An 18155-nucleotide genomic window follows, 5' to 3' on the forward strand; every position below is an offset into this window, starting at 1 on the left:
TTTTCATGCGTAAGCAAAATTCAGGAAATGGTGTTCTAATCTTAATATATGCCTTGCACAAAATTGTTCTGTTGTTTCCCTACTGTAAAAATGAGCTGCTTCTTTGAGGAAAACAATAGGCTTGTGATCATATCTAAAAATGCTAATAAATGGTTATTTTTCTTAAAAAGAACTATTTTCTACAATGACATGGGAAGTATACATCAAGCATTTCTACTACATTCCAAAGTCCTATGTCCCAAGGAAAATCATTTGTATGAGTTGAACTACCCTCTTTTTCAGGGAATGCAATTTTTATTTGAAAGAAGGAATGACACTGAAAGATTTATAAAACTTAGTGAAACAATGAATTACTTTTAAAAAATCTTACATTAATACAAGTGACATCTAGTGTGCAAAATATGCTTATGAATTTTAATGTAACAGAATAGGAAATAGTGATATTATTTCAAGTCCACTGAGAAAATAGCTTTTAAGAAACTATCACTTGTGTAGTTTTAGTTTTGTATCAAAGATAAACATCCACAAATAACAGGAAATGTTGTTAAAAATATTACTCCTACATATGTATGGTCCTTTTTATTTTCATAGATTTCAATCAAAATAACGGATTCAGTGCAAAAGCAAACATAAAATCCAGTGAGAGAGACAAGGAAAAGACTTGCAAAAATATAAAAATGAAAAAACTTCCACTGTTCCCAATATAGAGTTTACTTGGAGAAATATTTTCATATAAACTAACATGGGTTATTAACATTATTATAAGTACGTTAGTTAAAAAATTTTAAACTGTTATTTCTACTATGGAAAATATCGACAGAAGCAACCACATAAACAAAATTATCCTTGGGGTCCTCACTAATTTGTAGGACTATATAAATATCCTGACCAAAATGTTCTGAAACTATCTGACTACACAGTCGCTGGACCAGGACTCAGGGACAGTGTGACTGCAGAGTTCTCTGTGCAGGAGAGGAGGGATCAGGGCAAAGTCCCAGGTACCGGATGTGGTTCTCAGGATCTCAGCGTCTCAGAGTCAAGGGCCTTGTTTGCGGCGGGGGGCTGTCTGTGTTGGGATCCCTAGTCTCCTCGAGTTTCACTTTCTCTTCGCAAACTGTGTTGTGCCTTTCTGCTCAGACACTCGTGTCGCGGCCCTAGTTCTCACTCCCATTGGGTGTCTGGTTTCTAGAAGCCAATCATCGGCCCTACGGATCCAGGTTATAAAGTTTCCACCAGTACCAACGCCCACCCCCACCCTCCACCGGGACTCGGTTTCTCCCCAGACCCGGAGGATACGGGTCATGGGGCCGCGAACCCTCCTCCTGCTGCTCTGGGGGGTCCTGGTCCTCACCGAGACCTGGGCCGGTGAGTGCGGGGTCGGGAGGGAACGGCCTCTGCGGGGAGGGACGAGGGGACCGCCCGGGGATCCGAGGGTGGTGGGGAGGACCCCCGGGAAGGAGCCACCCCGCCGCCCTCGCTCAGACCCGTCCTGTCCCACCTGGTCCCGTCCTGTCCCTCCCCTGCTTCCCGCCCCTTTTTCTCTCCCCCAAGAAGTCCCGGTCCTTCTCCGACCTTGTCGGTCTCACGTGCCCCTAGCCCCCTCCCCACTCCCGGCCCCATCACCTCTGACCCGGGACCCGCGCCAGGAGGAATGTCGGGCGGGATCTCACCCCTCCCCGCCCCCAGGCTCCCACTCCCTGAGCTATTTCTGCACCAGCGTGTCCCGGCCCGGCCTCGGGGAGCCGCGTTTCTTTGCCGTCGGCTACGTAGACGACACGCAGTTCGCACGGTTTGACAGCGACGCCCCGAATCCGAGGATGGAGCCGCGAGCGCCGTGGATGGAGCAGGAGGGGCCGGAATACTGGGAAGAGATTACACGAGATGCCAAGAAAGCTCAACAGAGATTGCGGTCAGGCTTGAACACCCTGCCCGGTTTCTACAACCAGAGCGAGGCCGGTGAGCGTCGCGGACCCGGGTCCAGGTCACGACCCCCATCCCCAGGGACTGACTGGGGTCACCCCGAATCTCTGGGTCCGAGGGTCACCACGACATTGCGGGACCCTCACCGCTCCCCAATTCGGGAGTAGGCGGGGGAGGGGCGGGGACTTGACCCGGTTTCATCTTCAGTTTGGGTTTAATCACCGCGGTTGGTCGGGGCGGGTCAGGGTCTCACACCCTCCAGTGGGTGTTTGGCTGCGACGTGGGGCCGGACGGGCGCCTCCTCCGCGGGATCTGGCAGAACGCCTATGACGGTGCGGATTACCTCGCCCTGAACGAAGACCTGCGCTCCTGGACCGCGGCGGACACGGTGGCTCAGATAACCAAGCGCAAGTGGGAAATCTCCGGTGAAGCTGAGTTCCAACGGAACTACCTGGAGGTCAAGTGCGTGCAGTGGCTCCGCAGACACCTGGAGAACGGGAAGGACACGCTGCTGCGCGCAGGTACGAGGCGCACCGGGCCTCCCTGATCTCCTCTCAGGCTGGAGCCGGCTTTCCACGAGGAGAGAAAAATGGGGTCCTTCTGGGAACACCACCCCAACTTCTTGTCTGGAGAGGGGGGAGTCTCCCCAGGTTTTCATATTCTGTAGAAGCCAGTGACACGCCAGTGGCTCCACTTCTCTGAAGGACAGTTAAAGCATTCAGTGTTTTTGGAGAAGCAGAAAAGCATCCCTGAAATAACTGGTCAGCGGTTCCCTTTGACTCTGACTGCCATCTTGTGAACCATGACTCTCTCTCAGGGCCTGTTCTCACCCTGAGAACATCTTAAGGAGACCAGACTCCAGCTTTTCTGAGATATTCAGCCTTCACCCAAATCAGGACCATTACTCTGTATTTTCCCCTGACATGAAGTCTCCTACCTTGGCACTCACCCTGACTCCAGAACTTTCCAAGAACTAGGAGTTTTGCCCAGACCACAGATTCCAGGCTGGTGTCTGGTGTCTGTGCTGCTTCTTTTCAAACCCATTATCTCACCCATTCTCAGTATGGTCACGTGGTTCTGTTTCAGTGGCCCATGGAGTGTGAATTTTCTGATTCTTCCTCTTCAGACCCTCCAAAGGCACATGTGACCCGTCACCCCATCTCTGACCGTGAGGTCACCTTGAGGTGCTGGGCCCTGGGCTTCTACCCTGAGGAGATCTCACTGACCTGGCAGCATGACGGGGAGGACCAGACTCAGGACATGGAGCTTGTAGAGACCAGGCCTTCAGGGGATGGAAACTTCCAGAAGTGGGCAGCCCTGGTGGTGCCTTCTGGAGAGGAGCAGAGATACACGTGCCATGTACAGCATGAGGGGCTTCAGGAGCCCCTCACCCTGAGATGGGGTAAGGAGGGGGTAGGAATGGAGCTTCCTCTCAGATAAAGCAGGAACCCTTCTGGACACGTTCAGCAAGGTCAGGACTGAAGCCTGAAGTCTGGCCCCTTCCCTTTCTTCCACAGAACCTCCTCAGCCCTCCGTCCTCATCGTGGGCATCATTGTTGGCCTGGTTCTCCTAATGTTTGCTGTGGTGACTGGAGCTGTGATTTGGAGGAGGAAGCGCTCAGGTAGAGAAAGGAGGGAGGGATCTGAGTTTTCTTGTCTCACTGGGTGGGTTTCTGGCCCAATGCAAGTTTGGCTGCCTCATTACTGGAAAGTACCCTCCACACACATGTTGAATATGAACTGATGCTAAGACTGAGACTTTTGTAAAGTACATGTGAAAATGAAAGACGAATTTTTCATCTTCATAATTCCATTTGGGAGCCTGTTTCTCAGCATTTGAAGGTCAGAAGGGAATGTGCCTGCTGAGGACAGACCTCCAGGAAGGCAGGTGGTCCAGTCCCCTCACGTCTCCTTCCTTCATGTTCCTGAGCCTATCCTGGATTTTTGGTCACAGTTCTGAGAAGTTCTTTGTCGTCCAGACTAGGGAGTTCCTCTAGAGTCTCATGACTCAGTCTGCTCCATGGTCTCTCACGTGATACTTTCTTCTCACAGGTGAAAACGGAGGGGGCTACACCCAGACTGCAAGTAAGTACAGAGGGAGTGTGATTCCTGAAACCCTTTGTGACGGTGCAGACAGGAGGCCATGGGGGGCTTACCCTCCTCAAAGGGCCTTCTCTAGTTTCTCTCCAGTGGGTTCTGACCACATCCTGGTCTCGTTCTCCCCCAGGTAGTGACAGTGCCCAGGGCTCTGATGTGTCTCTCACGGTTCCTAAAGGTGAGACCCTCAAGAGTCTAGATTGGGAGAGGAGTTGGGGCAGAGAGGACACACTGGGTGGCGGGGATCTTTGAGTGGGACATGTGAGCATGTGAGGGGCTGTGAAGAATGTCAGCTCTTACACGACTGACCTGAACTGGTTCCTGATTCTTTTCTCTCACAGTGTGAGACAGCTGCCTTGTGGGGACTGAGTGATGCTCGGTCCTGCTTTGTGACGTCAGATCCCCGGACCGCTCTTTCTGAAGCTGCATCTGAATGTGTCTGTGCTCCTATTAGCATAAGATGAAGAGGTGGGGAGACTGCCAACCTCTTCCAATCCAAACTCTGGGATTTAAAAAGCGGTACCTAATAGTCACAGCCTCACATCTTTTCTGAAGAGAAAATATCATTATGTGTAGAGTGCAGACTGGTGGATGTGAGAGGGAGGGGTGATCAGATCTTGTGCGGAAAGTACAGGCAGCACTGATGTCAGTGTGAATGGATAATGTACTGTAGCTGCCGTGAGAGAGCAAGTGGCCTGAGTTCACATTAATAAATATAGAATACAGAGCCATCTACACTCATCATTCCTTCATCTGATATTTGTTGTGTGCCAAATAGATGACGCTCTATATTTGCATCTGTGAAACCTCAGTGAACTAACAACAGACACACTCTGTTGGCCTCGTGCCCTATGTTCTGGTGAGATGGGTCAGAGTGAGCCTATAAGTGAGGAAAGTGTCTGCCTAGAGACTGGCAAGTTCTCTGAGGAAGGTTACCGAGAGTAGACGTGTGTGGGTACCGGGAATGTGGCTGTTTTACTAGGGTGGTCAGTGTAGGCCTCATTGAGGAGATGATATCGGAGTAAAGATGTGAAGGACGTGAGAGAATGTCCACTAGGATGTCTGGGGGAAGTTCTCTCCAGGCAGAGGAGCCTCCAGTGCAAATGCAGGAGGGCAGGAGAGTTTCTGTGTTCAAGGAAAAGCCAGGAGGCAGATGTGGCTGGAGGAACGAGGAATTGAGATGAGATCCAGTGTCTGGCCAGATCACGTGTGCCTCTAGCATATTGGAAGGTGTCTGATGTCTGTGAAAGATGTGGTCTCATAAGATGGTTTGAATAGAAGATGACCTGGTGTGACTGCTTGCTAGGAGCGTCAGTCTAACTGCTGTGCAGAATCAGGAGGTGAAGGGAGAGTGATGCAGAAGAGGAGTCTGTAGGATTAGTGCGGGGTCCAGGGTGGGGATGCTGGTACTCCCTGGACCCTCATTAAATCTAGACAGTTGGGAGTAGAGCCTGAGAATCTGCATTTGTAATAAGGTTGGTGCTGATGCTGCTGGTCTTCAGATCACACTTTTAGTAGCAAGAACAAATGTAGACCAGGATTCCCACATGCTGTGTATCAGCTTCACACACAGAGGTTGTTAAATAAGCAATCCCTTGATCTTGTCCTAATACTCTGAGAAGGTGGTTCTGGGGAGAGGCTGAGCATTTCGGGAAAGCCGCACAAGCAATTCTGACGATCAGCCAATTTGGGAACCCCTGAGGTATATGAGAGCGAGTGACCAGAGAGAGGTCTTAAATCCACATTTAAAAGTGGTTTTTTCCTTCAGAAAGAAAAGGGAATTTATATTGACAATTCATATTGTCAATTATGAGGTGTGATGTTGAGAAATTATATTGTTCTTATTCCACCTGAAGAGTTAAGCAGTGGTTCAGAGTTCAGTGTAATGAAATCCTTGCTCTCTGAATCTATTCTCCAGGTTGAGTTCTCCTCATTCATTCTTGGAGCTAACAATGGGATCCAAATTAAGTTAGACATATTGTACTATATATATATGGCTCCATGGGAATAGGATCCACAGTGTCCACTCCAGGCCAGGTCCCACAAAGGCACTTTCGCCCCCGCTGGGGCACAGTGTCACTGCTCACACAGTGAGCCCCTCGTGCTGGACGTGGACCCCGCGCTGAGGACGGCTATCACTGAGGCTGCTGACAACTGGGTGTGGTGTGACTCCCACTCTCGACTCCCTTGTCAGATGCATCCTGCATAGTTTCAGCTTCTCGGTATCACAGCGGCCTGAGTAGAGTCTGACATGTGGTCACCTGAGTGGTGGGACCTCAGCATCATGCTGTGTGCTCTGGCAAGAATATTTGGGAAAGTGGGTTTTCTTCTTTAATGGAGGAAGGTGATCTCTGCCTCCTACCAAGACTCTTTCAGTGGGCAATTCTCCTAATCTGGAAATGCTCCTAATCAGGTGAAGGGGAGAGAGGGATGGACAAAAATGTCAAATTTCAATTGTTAGAGCAAAGATCTGGACCTGGAACTTGATCTGGTACATTGCAGGCCCTCGGTTTGACTGAAAGAACACGTGACTAATAAATGACATCCAGGGTAGAGGTCTGCTTGCTTACTTGTTTGTTTTGTTTTCATTGGAGTGTAATTGATTTACAGTGCTGTGTCACTTTCTGCTGGACAGTACAGTGAATCAGATCTCTATATATCTAGTCTTTTTTAGATTCTTTCCCCATATACACCGCTAGAGAGTGCTGGGTAGAGTTCCCTGTTCTACGCAGTATCCACAGCACTTTAAAGTGCTGCCCAGTTGGTGGTGGAGGGAGATCCTAAGAGGATGGCTCTGCTCCAGATGCAGAAGAATCCAGACCAGGTGGGAGCATGTCAGAAGGGTCCAGGACGACATTTCCAAAAAAGGAAAAACTGATGGAATATCCAAATTATCCATACTTCTTCAAAGAGTCATGCAAACAGAGCAGTCATTAGAGCTGAATTCATGAGAACTTCATAGAACATAATCAGCAAAAACAAATCCTCATCAAGGGGCTCTTTAGTTATTCATTTCTGCCATTAAAGTGGGATCATCTACTTATCTGAGGTTGTTGATATTTATTTCTCCTGGCACTTTTGATTCCAACATGTGATTCATCCAGCCCGGTGTTTTGCCTGATGTATTCTGCATATAGTTAAATAAGCAAGGGGACAATGTACAGCCTTATTATACTCCTTTCCCAATTTTAAACCAGTCCTCAGTTCCGTGTCTGGTTCTACCTGGTGCCTCTTGACCTGCATACAGGTTTTCAGTAGACAAGTAAGGTGGTCTGGTATTCCTATCTCTTGAAGACTATTCCACAGTTTGTTGTGATCCACACAGTCAAAGGCTTTAGCATAGTCAATGAAGCAGAAGTAGATGTTTTTGTGGAATTCCCTTGCTTTCTCTGTGATCCAACAAATGCTGGCAATTTGATCTCTGGTTCCTCTGCCTTCTCTAAACCCAGCTTGTACATCTGGAAGTTCTCAGTTCACATACTGCTGACGCCTAGCTTGAAGAATTTTGAGCATAATTTTGCTAGCATGTGAATTGAGTACAATTGTACAGTAATTTAAACATTCTTTGGCATTTCCCTTCTTAGGGATTGGAATGAAAACTGACCTTTTCCAGTTCTTTGGATCGCTTCATTTCCTCATATGTAGAAAAGCATTAAACCCTTTCATGGTGAGATCAGCTCCTTGTGACCAGAAAACCTTGGGAAGAGAAGTACCTGATTGCACTGAAGTGCCCCTTTACCAAAATCATATATACTGACCTTCCCTCCCTACCTCTTTGGAGCTGTTTCTCAGAGCTATCTGAGGTGCTGTCTCCCAGGCTGCAGTCCTCATTTTGCCCCAAATAAAACTTAACTCACACGTCTTAAGTTGAGCATCTTTTTAGTTGACCTGTGTATTAGTAATGGAAAAGAAAAAGCTGAATGAACTAAGTATGATCAATATATAAATAAAGTGGGAAACTGAAGGAATGGGAAGAGTGAAAGAAAGCAATAACTGTTAACTATTGCATCAGCCCCTGTGTGATGGAACAGACAGTGGCTGTGACAAAAAATCAAGCAGCGGTTCTAATAAGGCATTGTGTTTATAGATTCAGAAATAAAAGCCGAAAGAATCAGCTAAACATTATTCAAAGTGATCACCTATGGGAAAGCAGAAATTGAGAAGAATCAGGATTATAATAAGAATCTGTATCATGAGAAATCATGCACAGATATTTGACTTCTTAATTTACAGCCAGTGGTGCCTTTGATGAAATAATCACACAAGGAAATGAATGAGGATGAAAGTTTATGCTTAATGAAAGCTGAGTACAACAAATGACACTTGAGAGTTTACTAAAATGCAAAAATACTCGAATGGAAACTTGCATGCACAACTGCGTGGATGACGTTAACCTTGAATAAAACCATGAAAGAATATACCATCCCATTCGGATAAACAGATACGGAATGAGTTCTCTTTTCCCATTACCTTACTGTACATTGTGTGCACCAGGCAGGGAGGGAACACACCGGCCTAGGAGAACCCTTTGTCACCCTCTTGCTTCCAGTCCGGTCCTGCTGCAGAAAGTGCTCCTGTCATCTGTCTCGGGTCTGTGGGAGGTGCCCCTTAGAACACGCTGCCACAAATGCTTTACCTGGGTGAGGTTAAGGTGGTCCTGACCAAGGAGAGCACTGCTCACCTGTGTGCCCCCAGACCAGAAGTCAGGAACGACTGAGGGGCTGATGGAGAAGTCTCACCTCCCGTCTGCCTGTGGAAATCAGCCTGAGCTCATGAAGGGAGATGCTGCCCAGCCCGCCACATTCTGGGCTCCTTTATTCTCTCAGTTCAGGACACTCATCCCCAACAGTCATGGCTCCCTAGAAGCAGACTGAGCCGTATTCCTCCTAATCAGAAGCCCCCAAACCCTGTCCTGTCCCCTCCCCGACATAGCCCTTCAGCTCAGCTTCATCACATGAGGGTGACAGCTGCTCAGGGCAGATTCCCCCCAGGGTCAGCCACTGAGCACTGGCCCCAGGTGTCCCACTGCATTATCCCCCAGCCCTTTATGCTGAACCTGCCAGACAATGGGAGCTGGGGGGAGAGAGTGGTGGGGGATTATTAGAGCCTCCTCAAGGCTGAGATAAAACTCTCCTTTTCCCCAAAAACTTACACACTGTCCCTTCCCAGCATGGGAAACAAAATGCAATCCAGATGTGTATATTTAAAGAGCAGTTAAAACTTTTAATATGAAGTTATACAGATGTTACAGACACGAAGTAATGTATATATGAATGTGACAAGTGTGAAGGGAACCTTAGATTTCCAGAAATCTGCTAGCAGTCATCTCTGGAGTAGCCACAATAAGGAAACAGGCAGATAAACTTATTGGTAATAATTTGTTGTCCATGTGCTCTATTATAATGTAAAAAGCAAAATTAATATTAGTTACGAGTGTGGTGCAGCTGTAACCACGTCAGATATATTATCGGTTTTAATCATCCCAATCATAACAAAATAGACACTAGTTTTCTCATTTTGTAGATGAAGAAATGGAGACCTCAACAAGGAATGTGTTCTACTATAATTCAACTACCTTCAAAAATAATAATAATAAAACAAAAAATACATCTATATGGAATCTAGAAAAATGGTACTGATGAACTATTTACAGAGCAGGAATAGAGACGCAGACGGGGAGAATGGACTTGTGAGGGAAGGAGAGGGTGGGATGAATTGAGAGTAGCATTGAAACATACACATCAGTGAGTGTAAAAAGCTACTGGGATAAACAGATATGGAATGAGTTCTCTATTCCCATTAGCTTACTGTGCATCGTGTGCACCAGGCAGGGAGGGAACAGGACCTGACTAGGTACTCAGCCTGGTGCTCAGCGACCTAGAGGAGCGGGATGGGGAAGGTGGGAGGGAAGTTGCAGAGGGAGGAGATACCTGTAGACTTATGCCTGATTCACAGTGCTGTGTGGCAGAAACTGATACATCATAATGCCAGTATTCTCCAGTTAAAAATAAAATATAAAATAAAAATAATTTTACAATAATAAAATTAATAACACACATAAAAGAAAAAGTGCTATTAAGACCAGAACTAGGACTGAATTCAGGCCTCCTGGCTGCAGATTCTAAGCTTCCCCTGTTAAACTGAGGAGCTGAGTCTGACAGGAGGACTGAAATTCTGAGTTGTGAGGCCATTATGATCAGTTGGCTCCGTCTGGAATTGATCCTGGTCTTGTAGGCTAATAGGCTCTGGGGAAAAAGAAAAACCAATAAATAACTGACCAACTGGTTGCAGAATAATGCTTTTCATTCCCTCAGAGATTCTCCTTCAGTTGCTTCAAAGTCAGATTCTGCCTTCCTCTGAGGGAAGAACACACCTGTTCTTTTTTTTTGCCTCCTTTTTCCCAGCTCTTGCTGAACTCCTCCCTTGACTCCATCAACATCATCACCTGTCCCTGGTGCCACCACCCTCCACAACAGGGACAGAAGTCACAGGACACAAGGACAAGATCCAGGAGTGAAAACCCAAGGCCTTTCTGCCTTGAACCCAGATCCATTCTCTAACGCAATGTGAGGCTCCCTCACAGACAGGACCCAGCTCCATGTTCCTCCAGCCCGGGAGTGGACACACACACAGCTCCTTTCTCTCCTCAGTTCTCGGCCTCCTCACCTGCACAAGCACCTGCTCCACCGCCCGGTTCCGCCTCAACCCTGAGCTCCACCTCCTGCAGCCCCACTCCCCCTCAACCCAGCCCTGAGCCAGCAGCTCCGAACTGGAAAGCCCATCCGGAGGCCCAGGGGACAGCAGCCCTGTCTGGAAACACTGGGTTGCCCTGGACTCTCCCCATGAACGGACCCTGGAGCACCCCTGGCCTTGCCCCAACCCTCACTCTCTGCTCAGGCTGCTAGGCTGCACTTGGCCTTTCCTGCTCCTTCTTGGGGATCCCAGCTCCACTCCAAGCGCTGGGCTGGGCTGAGGCAGAGCAGGCCCTCCTGCCTTGCTCAGCCAGGGAGTCACTACCTGCAGGGGATCTGCTTTTCAATGTGGATTGGGATTCTTGAGAACTTCCCCAGAATGAGGCTGTACCTGACCCCCTCTGCACCCTGGGACTGCCATCCCACCCTCCACCTCCCAGCGGGAGCGCCCCATTTGAATTCCTGTTTCATTTAATATGCATGGAAATCCTATTAAGGTCTCCCACCTGAAATCATAAACAATTTTGTTGAACACTAGAAACTTCAAAAGTGATTTTGAGAAATTAGCACATAATTTTCACAGTTTTCCCAGTAAATGCCCCAATACATACAAGACAACCATTTATGCCCCAGAGGAACCAGAGTCGATGTTCCCCAGATAAGAGCAGGAGAAACTACAGATCTGCTGGGTCCCTGCTCTGGGTGCTGCACTGACAGAGTCTGCTGCTGTGAGAACTAACGACCCCTGTGTGCCAAGGCCGAATGCCGACTGATACAGGAATTAGGTTTGGAGATAAGAAACCAAGCCCCCAACAAGGCAACTGACACAGAAGAGGTGGCCTCGACAGGAGCCTAGTCTCTGCCACCTTTTTCTGTTCCACGTTCTGTCTTTGTGCTTTGCCACACACAAAGCTCTGCTTCTCTTTTCCTCTCCCCTCAACCCACTCGATGATGGGGAAATCAAAGTGATCATCCATTCCTCAAAATCTACAAGGCAGTGACCACCATGAGCAAGGGAACTGACTCAGGGGGCAGGGTGAGGCCACAGAGCGCAGACCCAGGGCCCTGCTCTAAAGAGCCCTTGGACTGTGTCCCAAGGGGCTAGGTAGGAAAAACCTGGAGATAGGATAAAATCAGTGCCCAGTTGCCTGAGGATTGACTGGTCTCCTCTCCTCAAATGGTCAAGGGATATCTACTAGTCCTCCATATTATGGGGAAGGAGAGCCCAGCAAGCATGCGGGCACTTGATGGGAACTTGAGAAAGGTACAGGCTGGGAGTGATCCAGCAGACACTCAACTCAGAAGATAGTTCATGGAGGAGGAATTTGAGAGACTGCCAGACATCTCTAAGTGGGGCCTGGCAAGGGGACATCACATGCAGGGCTCTGACCATCCACCGACCCATAGTTTGAGCCTTATGATCCTTTCACTTGGATTTTTAATAATGACTGAAAATCCGGGGGAAGAAATGCAGACAGGCACTTAGGTCATCACCTTTCCTCTGAATTCCTCTTCAGGTTTTTATCCCCTCCTCACCAGGTACAGACACTTTACTAAAGGTTCTCTCTGGTTCCTTGATCACCTAGACCCTCCCAACCAGCACATAATCCAACACATGCTCTCCAGACAAGCCCTAGTGAGCCTGAGAGAAAACAAAGAGAGCTGAGAACAGAGCAGGGAGCTGAAATCCTCATCGACGCTGAATCTCATGCAGTGCACGCCCTGCACAGATTTCTCACCTGGCTTCCCTGTAGTTGATACTGTCTTCCTGTTCTTAATATAACAAGAGACACAAAATCCGATGATAAAAACAGCAACAGGAATGCTCACAATCCACCGTGATCTCTGGTGCACCAGGGTCTTTCCTGAAAAAGGACCTTATTATATACAACCCGGGCACCCAGAGCCACAACCTGCTCTCCTCTCCCTGACTCTGGCCTCTGACCCTCCCAGGGTCACAACCCCCTCCAGGCTCACCCCAGTCTCACCCAAAGGTGCGAGGTGTGTACTGTGATTCCCGCTGTGTTCCACAACGCACTTGACCCGCTGCTCCTCTCCTTGGGGAACTGTTATGGTTTTCCAGGTGTAGTAGGTCCCGTTCTCATCAGGCTGGACACCCCCAGACTCCAGGGCATCCCAGCTCATGGGTTCCTCATCCCGAAACCAGGCCACTGAGATATTCCGGGGAAAGAAGCCAAAAGCCCTGCATGTGAGGTGGACCATGCCCTCCGAGTCCTGGCTGCGGGTCACATTCACAGCTGGCGGCACTGTGGGGAGAAAGCACAGAGCCAGTGAGGCCCGTGGCCAAGCCCTGCTCCCTCGAAGGAAGACGGGGTGCACAGGGCTGCTCCTCCTCACTGTCACCTCTGGCTGAGCCCTCTTCCCCCCAGGCCTGCTCCAAGTCTGTTCTGCACCCTGGGCCCCAAGTCCTCTGGCGGGGAAGGGGAGGGGTGGGATGGGCCTCACTCTCTTGGATCCACTGTTGATGCTGGGGAGGCGCCTGTGAAGGGTGGGCTCCTGGGAACTAGAGGGAATTTTCTGGATCAGGCAGGATAGGAGCCAAGGGCCCATCCCCATCTAAGGGCCTCCTCTGCTGCCTGACACCCACCTCCCCTCATATAGTTTCTGTCAGAGGACCCGCTGCTCCCCTGGACGATTGACACAGGGACAATTCATTTCCCCCAACCCACCCATCTTTCTACAGTGGATTTAACAGAACAGGAAAGAAATCCCAGGACACCATGCCAACAGAGCACATACACACCCAGAGGACAGGGAGGGTCCCGTGGGCAAGTCGGGATGGGAGGCTTTAAGTTCGGGGCAGAGGAAGGGCCTGGCCCAGGGTCAGTACCTGTCCTCTCCATGAAGCCCGTCCAGGATTCCAGGTAGCCCCGTAATCCTCTACAAAGTTCTCCCTGCATGTGGGCCCAGTAATGCTTGCTTAGAAAGCCGTCTGTGTCCCAGGACTCCTTCAGTTCCATGGCCAAGGTCCGAGTCGAGGACTGGGGCAAGGTACATCCGTGGGCCTCCGGGTAACAGGAGAGGAGGAGCTCCCCATCGAAGTGGAGAAACCGGAAGCCCCGGGGGTGGCTGTCTTCACGGATCTCACAGCCCACGGTCTCCTGGAGGAAATGTAAGCCTGCCCCATCCCCACCCCCCGAGCAGTGACTCCTCTGGTCCCGAGGGCCTCTGTTCTCCCACCCAAGTGAGAAAGTCCAGATAGAGGGCTGCCCCCTGCTTCCCTCCATGTCTTCCCTGTGCTGCTGAACTCACAGACCCCAATTCCTCACCCCATCCCCAAATTCAGAGGAAAGAGGCCCGTGCTCTGGGCTGCAGACCCTCCTGCAAAATGCCCCACAGCACTCTCGCCCCCTCTGCCCTCTCACCTCTTTTCTCTTCCTGCAGGGACAGGATTTCTGCTAGACGTTTTCTCAGGTCCTTAAAGGTCTCGTTCAAGTCCTTGGACACTTTCTCCCATATCTCTGCTCCCAGTCTTTCAGCCCACTGTCCCTGGAGCTCTGCCCTGCCTTTCTTGTGATCATAGTTCAGGACGTTCTGACCATTCAGGTATCCCTCAGCAGAAAACCTGGCCTGCACAAAGCCATCCTGGGACAGCACCTTCGTGTTGTAAGAAAGCCTATGGGATCCTGGGGAAGGAGGAACCACAAATGAAGCTGCTTTGTGGGAGACAAGTGCACATCAGATGTTTAACAGACAAGTTCTGTGTCCTGACCTGCTCCAGCTGCTGAGGATGCAGAAGAAGCATGTGTTTTAGGGACCAGAATGAGGATTTCCATACAGGAAAAATGGGGAAGAAAAGGAGGGAGAGGGGAATGGAGAAGTGGAGGGAGAGGGTGGAGATGGACACACATGTAGGACAAGTGCCAGGACAGGGAGGCGTCGGCTCCCTAAGGGTCCAGGCAGGAGGGCAAGGGGAAAGGCAGGAAGAGGGAGAGGGGAGGTGGAGTCAGAGGGAGGGAAGAGCAGTGTCAGACCCAGGACCAGAGGCATCCCTGGTCAGAGGGGGGTCAGGAGATGGAGATCAAGGGCTGCTGCCCCTGGTGCAGGCTCATCATGGACAGGGGGGTCTCCAGGGAGGCTGAGGCAGGACGGAGAGGGGCCAGAGGGGCTGGGCTGTAGCCCCAAGAGAGATGAAGGTGGCCAGTAACCTGGGGGAGGTGAAGGAGTGGGTCTGGGCCCAGAGCGCAAAGAGGCCTGGTGAGGCCCCGAATGGGGGTGTCCCCTGAGAGGAGTCAGTCAATGTGCACAAGGGTCATGGAGAATTAGGAGTAGGGTGGCCAGAGAAGATAGAACTGAAAGCCAAGGTGCACACTTGGAAGCACCTACGTGGTGGAGGGGTTGGAGGGAGTGACGTCACACCTCCACGGAGGGTCAGGGTCAGGCATCCAGCAAGCAGGGGCGGGGACCTGGGAGAAGACTCCCTGTGGGAAAGGCCTGCTGACCAAGAGGCATAAACAAGGATTTTGGATTCAAGATTGAGATAGTGAGAGCCCACTGGGGTTGTGGAACCAAAGAGAGAGTGATGAAGGCTAAGGAGGTGGGCAGTGGACCAAGGGCAGTATTCCTACTGTGTGGGAAGGGAAGAGACTGCAGAGGAGATGTGGTGAGGGCCTGGGATTGAGGGGCAGGGGATGAGCATGGCTCAGGGGTGACCACCCCACCCCCTCCACCCCCCGCCTTGGGTTCAGGTAAAGACAGAAGAGGAGGGATGCCCTGGGTGAGGGAGAGTGAGGGTAAGGTGGAGATTCTGGGCACCAGGGGGCCTGTGATTGATGAGAACTTGGTGAGGGTCCAAGGCACTTGAACAAGGCTGGGAGCAGGGCAGGTGCCATGGGGGGAGCTGCAGAGGGACTGGGGCAAATGGAGTCCAGCATCTGTGGCCTGGAGAGTGGAGGAATCCAGAGGGTGAGGTTTAGGATGCAGGAGTGGGGGAGGGGCCGGTGTTGGGTGAAAGGCCCCCCTTGGAAGAGGGCCAAGAGCAGGTGCCTGCACGGGGGCAGAGGTAGGAAGATGGGTGTCAAGTGGGGGACAGATCCTCCCCCAGGGGCTGGGCTCTGTGCTCAAGGCCCAGGGATCATTGGCAGGAGAGCTCCCCCTGGTGATGAAAATAGGGCATCACCTATTTGGAGGGGAAAATCCATGGGTAAAAGTCATCCCAGGAAAAGTAAGGTTAGTGCAAGCTGAGGGGAGGTAGAAGCCTTGCAGGTGACCGATGCTCGCAGGAAAAGACCCGTGAGGGGAGGGGAGGGGCCTGTAGCGGGAAAAGGGATGAGGGTGGGGACGCCCTAGGAAGAGCTCAGAGAACGATAGAGGGGAGGGGGCAGCACGGAGCGGGGAGCGCAAATTCTGAGGGGGCTCGAGGGCCAGCGAGCGAGGTAGTAAGGAGAGATTCAGTTGTGGGACCACAGGCACAGCGGAAAATTAGAGCTCACGTTAGTGGGGGAGGGGGGGAAGGGGGGAGGGGAGGCGAGACCACGGAAATCGCAGGAAGAATCCTTTGGTCCCCAAACCCGCAGACCTAACCTCCGTCAGTGATTCAGGAGCCGCCACAGTGCCCATAGCAGTAGGAAGAGTGTGGATCGAGCTTGCCCCTTCCCAGAGGCCCGGGTCACTAGAAGAAGGGCCCTGACTCTCGGGTCTGAGGACTTTTAACGCCGCCTGCCTGGAAACTCCTTGTTTCCCGCGGCCAGAAATAAGAGACGGCAGAGCTAAAAATAGGAGAGGACAACTTTCAGGGGCCGAAGAGGGCGCCCCACAGACGGCTAAGAAGTGATCGCCTGAGCCTGGGACCTGGAAGAAACTTGGGCGCCATTCGAGAGAGCAGCGGGGTGGGGGGGGGGGGGGGAGGTGAGGCGGGAGGGGGGGAGGTGAGGGTGGGGAGCGACAAGGAGCGGGGTGGGGACCAGGCTGCCTTGTCAATCAGGGGAATCTGCGGACTGAGACATGTGATGAGGAGGAAACCCGGGGAGAGCAGGTAGGGCAGGGAGAGCAATGGCTAGGAACTGGAGAGACTGAAAAGCGGGATGCAGCGCTCGCCACACACCGAGTGAAGTTCCCGGCCGCTCCTTGACCTTACACCCCACCCCACCCCGGCCCTCACCTTCCTCCCATCCCCCCCCAACTCCTCTATTCGCCCAACCCCCGCCGCAATTGAGACGGTCCCCGCGATGCTCACCGAATCCCATCAAATACTAACCACACGGACCCCTGAAACCACCCCGGGCTGTGTCCGGACTGAGACCTCAATGAACCCCACTCACCGGCGGCGGTACCCGGGAGCACAAAAAAGGCAGCGCCGGCTAGAAACGGCCAGAAAAGAGAGAGTCCCATGGCCCAGATCATGTCTCCCTGCCAGAGGCTCCGGGACCGCACGAAAGCTGGCGGACCCGAGGAACCGCGGCGGGGAACTGAGCTGTGGTGAAGTCCGGCCCGCAAATTCATTCACCTGCCCTGGCCGCGGCAGCCCGCCGGCGGTCCCGCCACGGCCACGCCCCTGGCCCCGCCCCCGGCCCGGCCCCGCCCCGCCCCGCCCCTCTGCTTGGTTAGCCGATCTCCTTCCGCATCTCTTTTGAGTTCAGTGGCTCAGTCATGTCCTACTCTTTGCGACCCCGTGGACGGCAGCACGCCAGGCCTCCCTGTCCATCACCAACTCCCGGAGTTCACCCAAACTCATGTCCATTGAGTAGTGATGCCATCCAACCATCTCAAGCCTCTGTCGTCCCCTTCTCCTCCTGCCTTCAATCTTTCCCAGCTCAGGGTCTATTCAAATGAGTCAGCTCTCCGCATCAGGTGGCCAAAGTATTGGAGTTTCAGCTTCAATATCAGTCCTTCCAACCCAGGACTGATCTCCTTTAGGATGGACTGGTTGGATCTCCTTGCAGTCCAAGGGACTCTCAAGAGTCTTCTCTAACACCACAGTTAAAAAACATCAATTCTTCTGGGCTCAGTTTTCTTTATAGTCCAACTCTCATATCCATACATGACTACTGGAAAAATCATAGCCTTGACTAGACAGACCTTTGTTGGCAAAGTAATGTCTCTGCTTTTTAATATGCTACCTAGCTTGGTCATAACTTGCCTTCCAAGGAGAAAGTGTCTTTTAATTTCATGGCTGCAGTCACCATCTGCAGTGATTTTAAAAGCCTGAAGGCTAGAAATGCCAGGGAGGTGAGACGGAGGGTGAGCTTTAGAGACACCTCAACGTTTCCGGCCATTTGGGGCTCTTCCTTGAAATACAACTTCTCTTCCAACCCAACCCACCTCCACCTCCCTCCTCCTCGCACAGCAGAGTTACTGGCAACAGTCTACTGAGATCAGCCAGGGTCTTCCCTTCCCTGGTGGTCCAGTGGTTAAGAATCCACCTGCCAGAACAGGGGACATGGGATCCATACCTGGTCTGGGAAGATCCTACATGCCTCGGGGCAA

At 51.3% G+C, this 18155-nt stretch overlaps 1 protein-coding gene and 1 pseudogene across 4 annotated transcripts in view; one reads left to right on the plus strand and one right to left on the minus strand.

The window, feature by feature from the left end:
- Positions 1–1101: 1101 nt before the first annotated feature.
- The window catches only part of LOC136151894 (BOLA class I histocompatibility antigen, alpha chain BL3-7-like), a 39649-nt gene continuing 22595 nt past the window's right edge, over positions 1102–18155 (plus strand). The window contains exons 1-8 of one of the 4 annotated variants that reach the window (XM_065913327.1): positions 1202–1365; positions 1687–1956; positions 2166–2441; positions 3047–3322; positions 3438–3542; positions 3973–4005; positions 4148–4195; positions 4359–6021. In XM_065913327.1, coding sequence (XP_065769399.1) covers positions 1302–1365; positions 1687–1956; positions 2166–2441; positions 3047–3322; positions 3438–3542; positions 3973–4005; positions 4148–4195; positions 4359–4363 — 1077 coding nt within the window. In that variant the 5' untranslated portion in view covers positions 1202–1301 and the 3' untranslated portion in view covers positions 4364–6021. Of the gene's footprint in view, positions 1366–1686; positions 1957–2165; positions 2442–3046; positions 3323–3437; positions 3543–3972; positions 4006–4147; positions 4270–4358; positions 6022–18155 lie in introns of those variants that run through there. The other 3 variants (XM_065913329.1, XM_065913328.1, XM_065913330.1) reach the window with 3 other exon arrangements.
- Positions 9220–17185, minus strand: LOC136151892 (MHC class I polypeptide-related sequence B-like; annotated as a pseudogene).

This window comes from Muntiacus reevesi, chromosome 20 (genome assembly GCF_963930625.1).
Source record: "Muntiacus reevesi chromosome 20, mMunRee1.1, whole genome shotgun sequence".
Classification (NCBI taxonomy): Eukaryota; Metazoa; Chordata; class Mammalia; order Artiodactyla; family Cervidae; genus Muntiacus; species Muntiacus reevesi.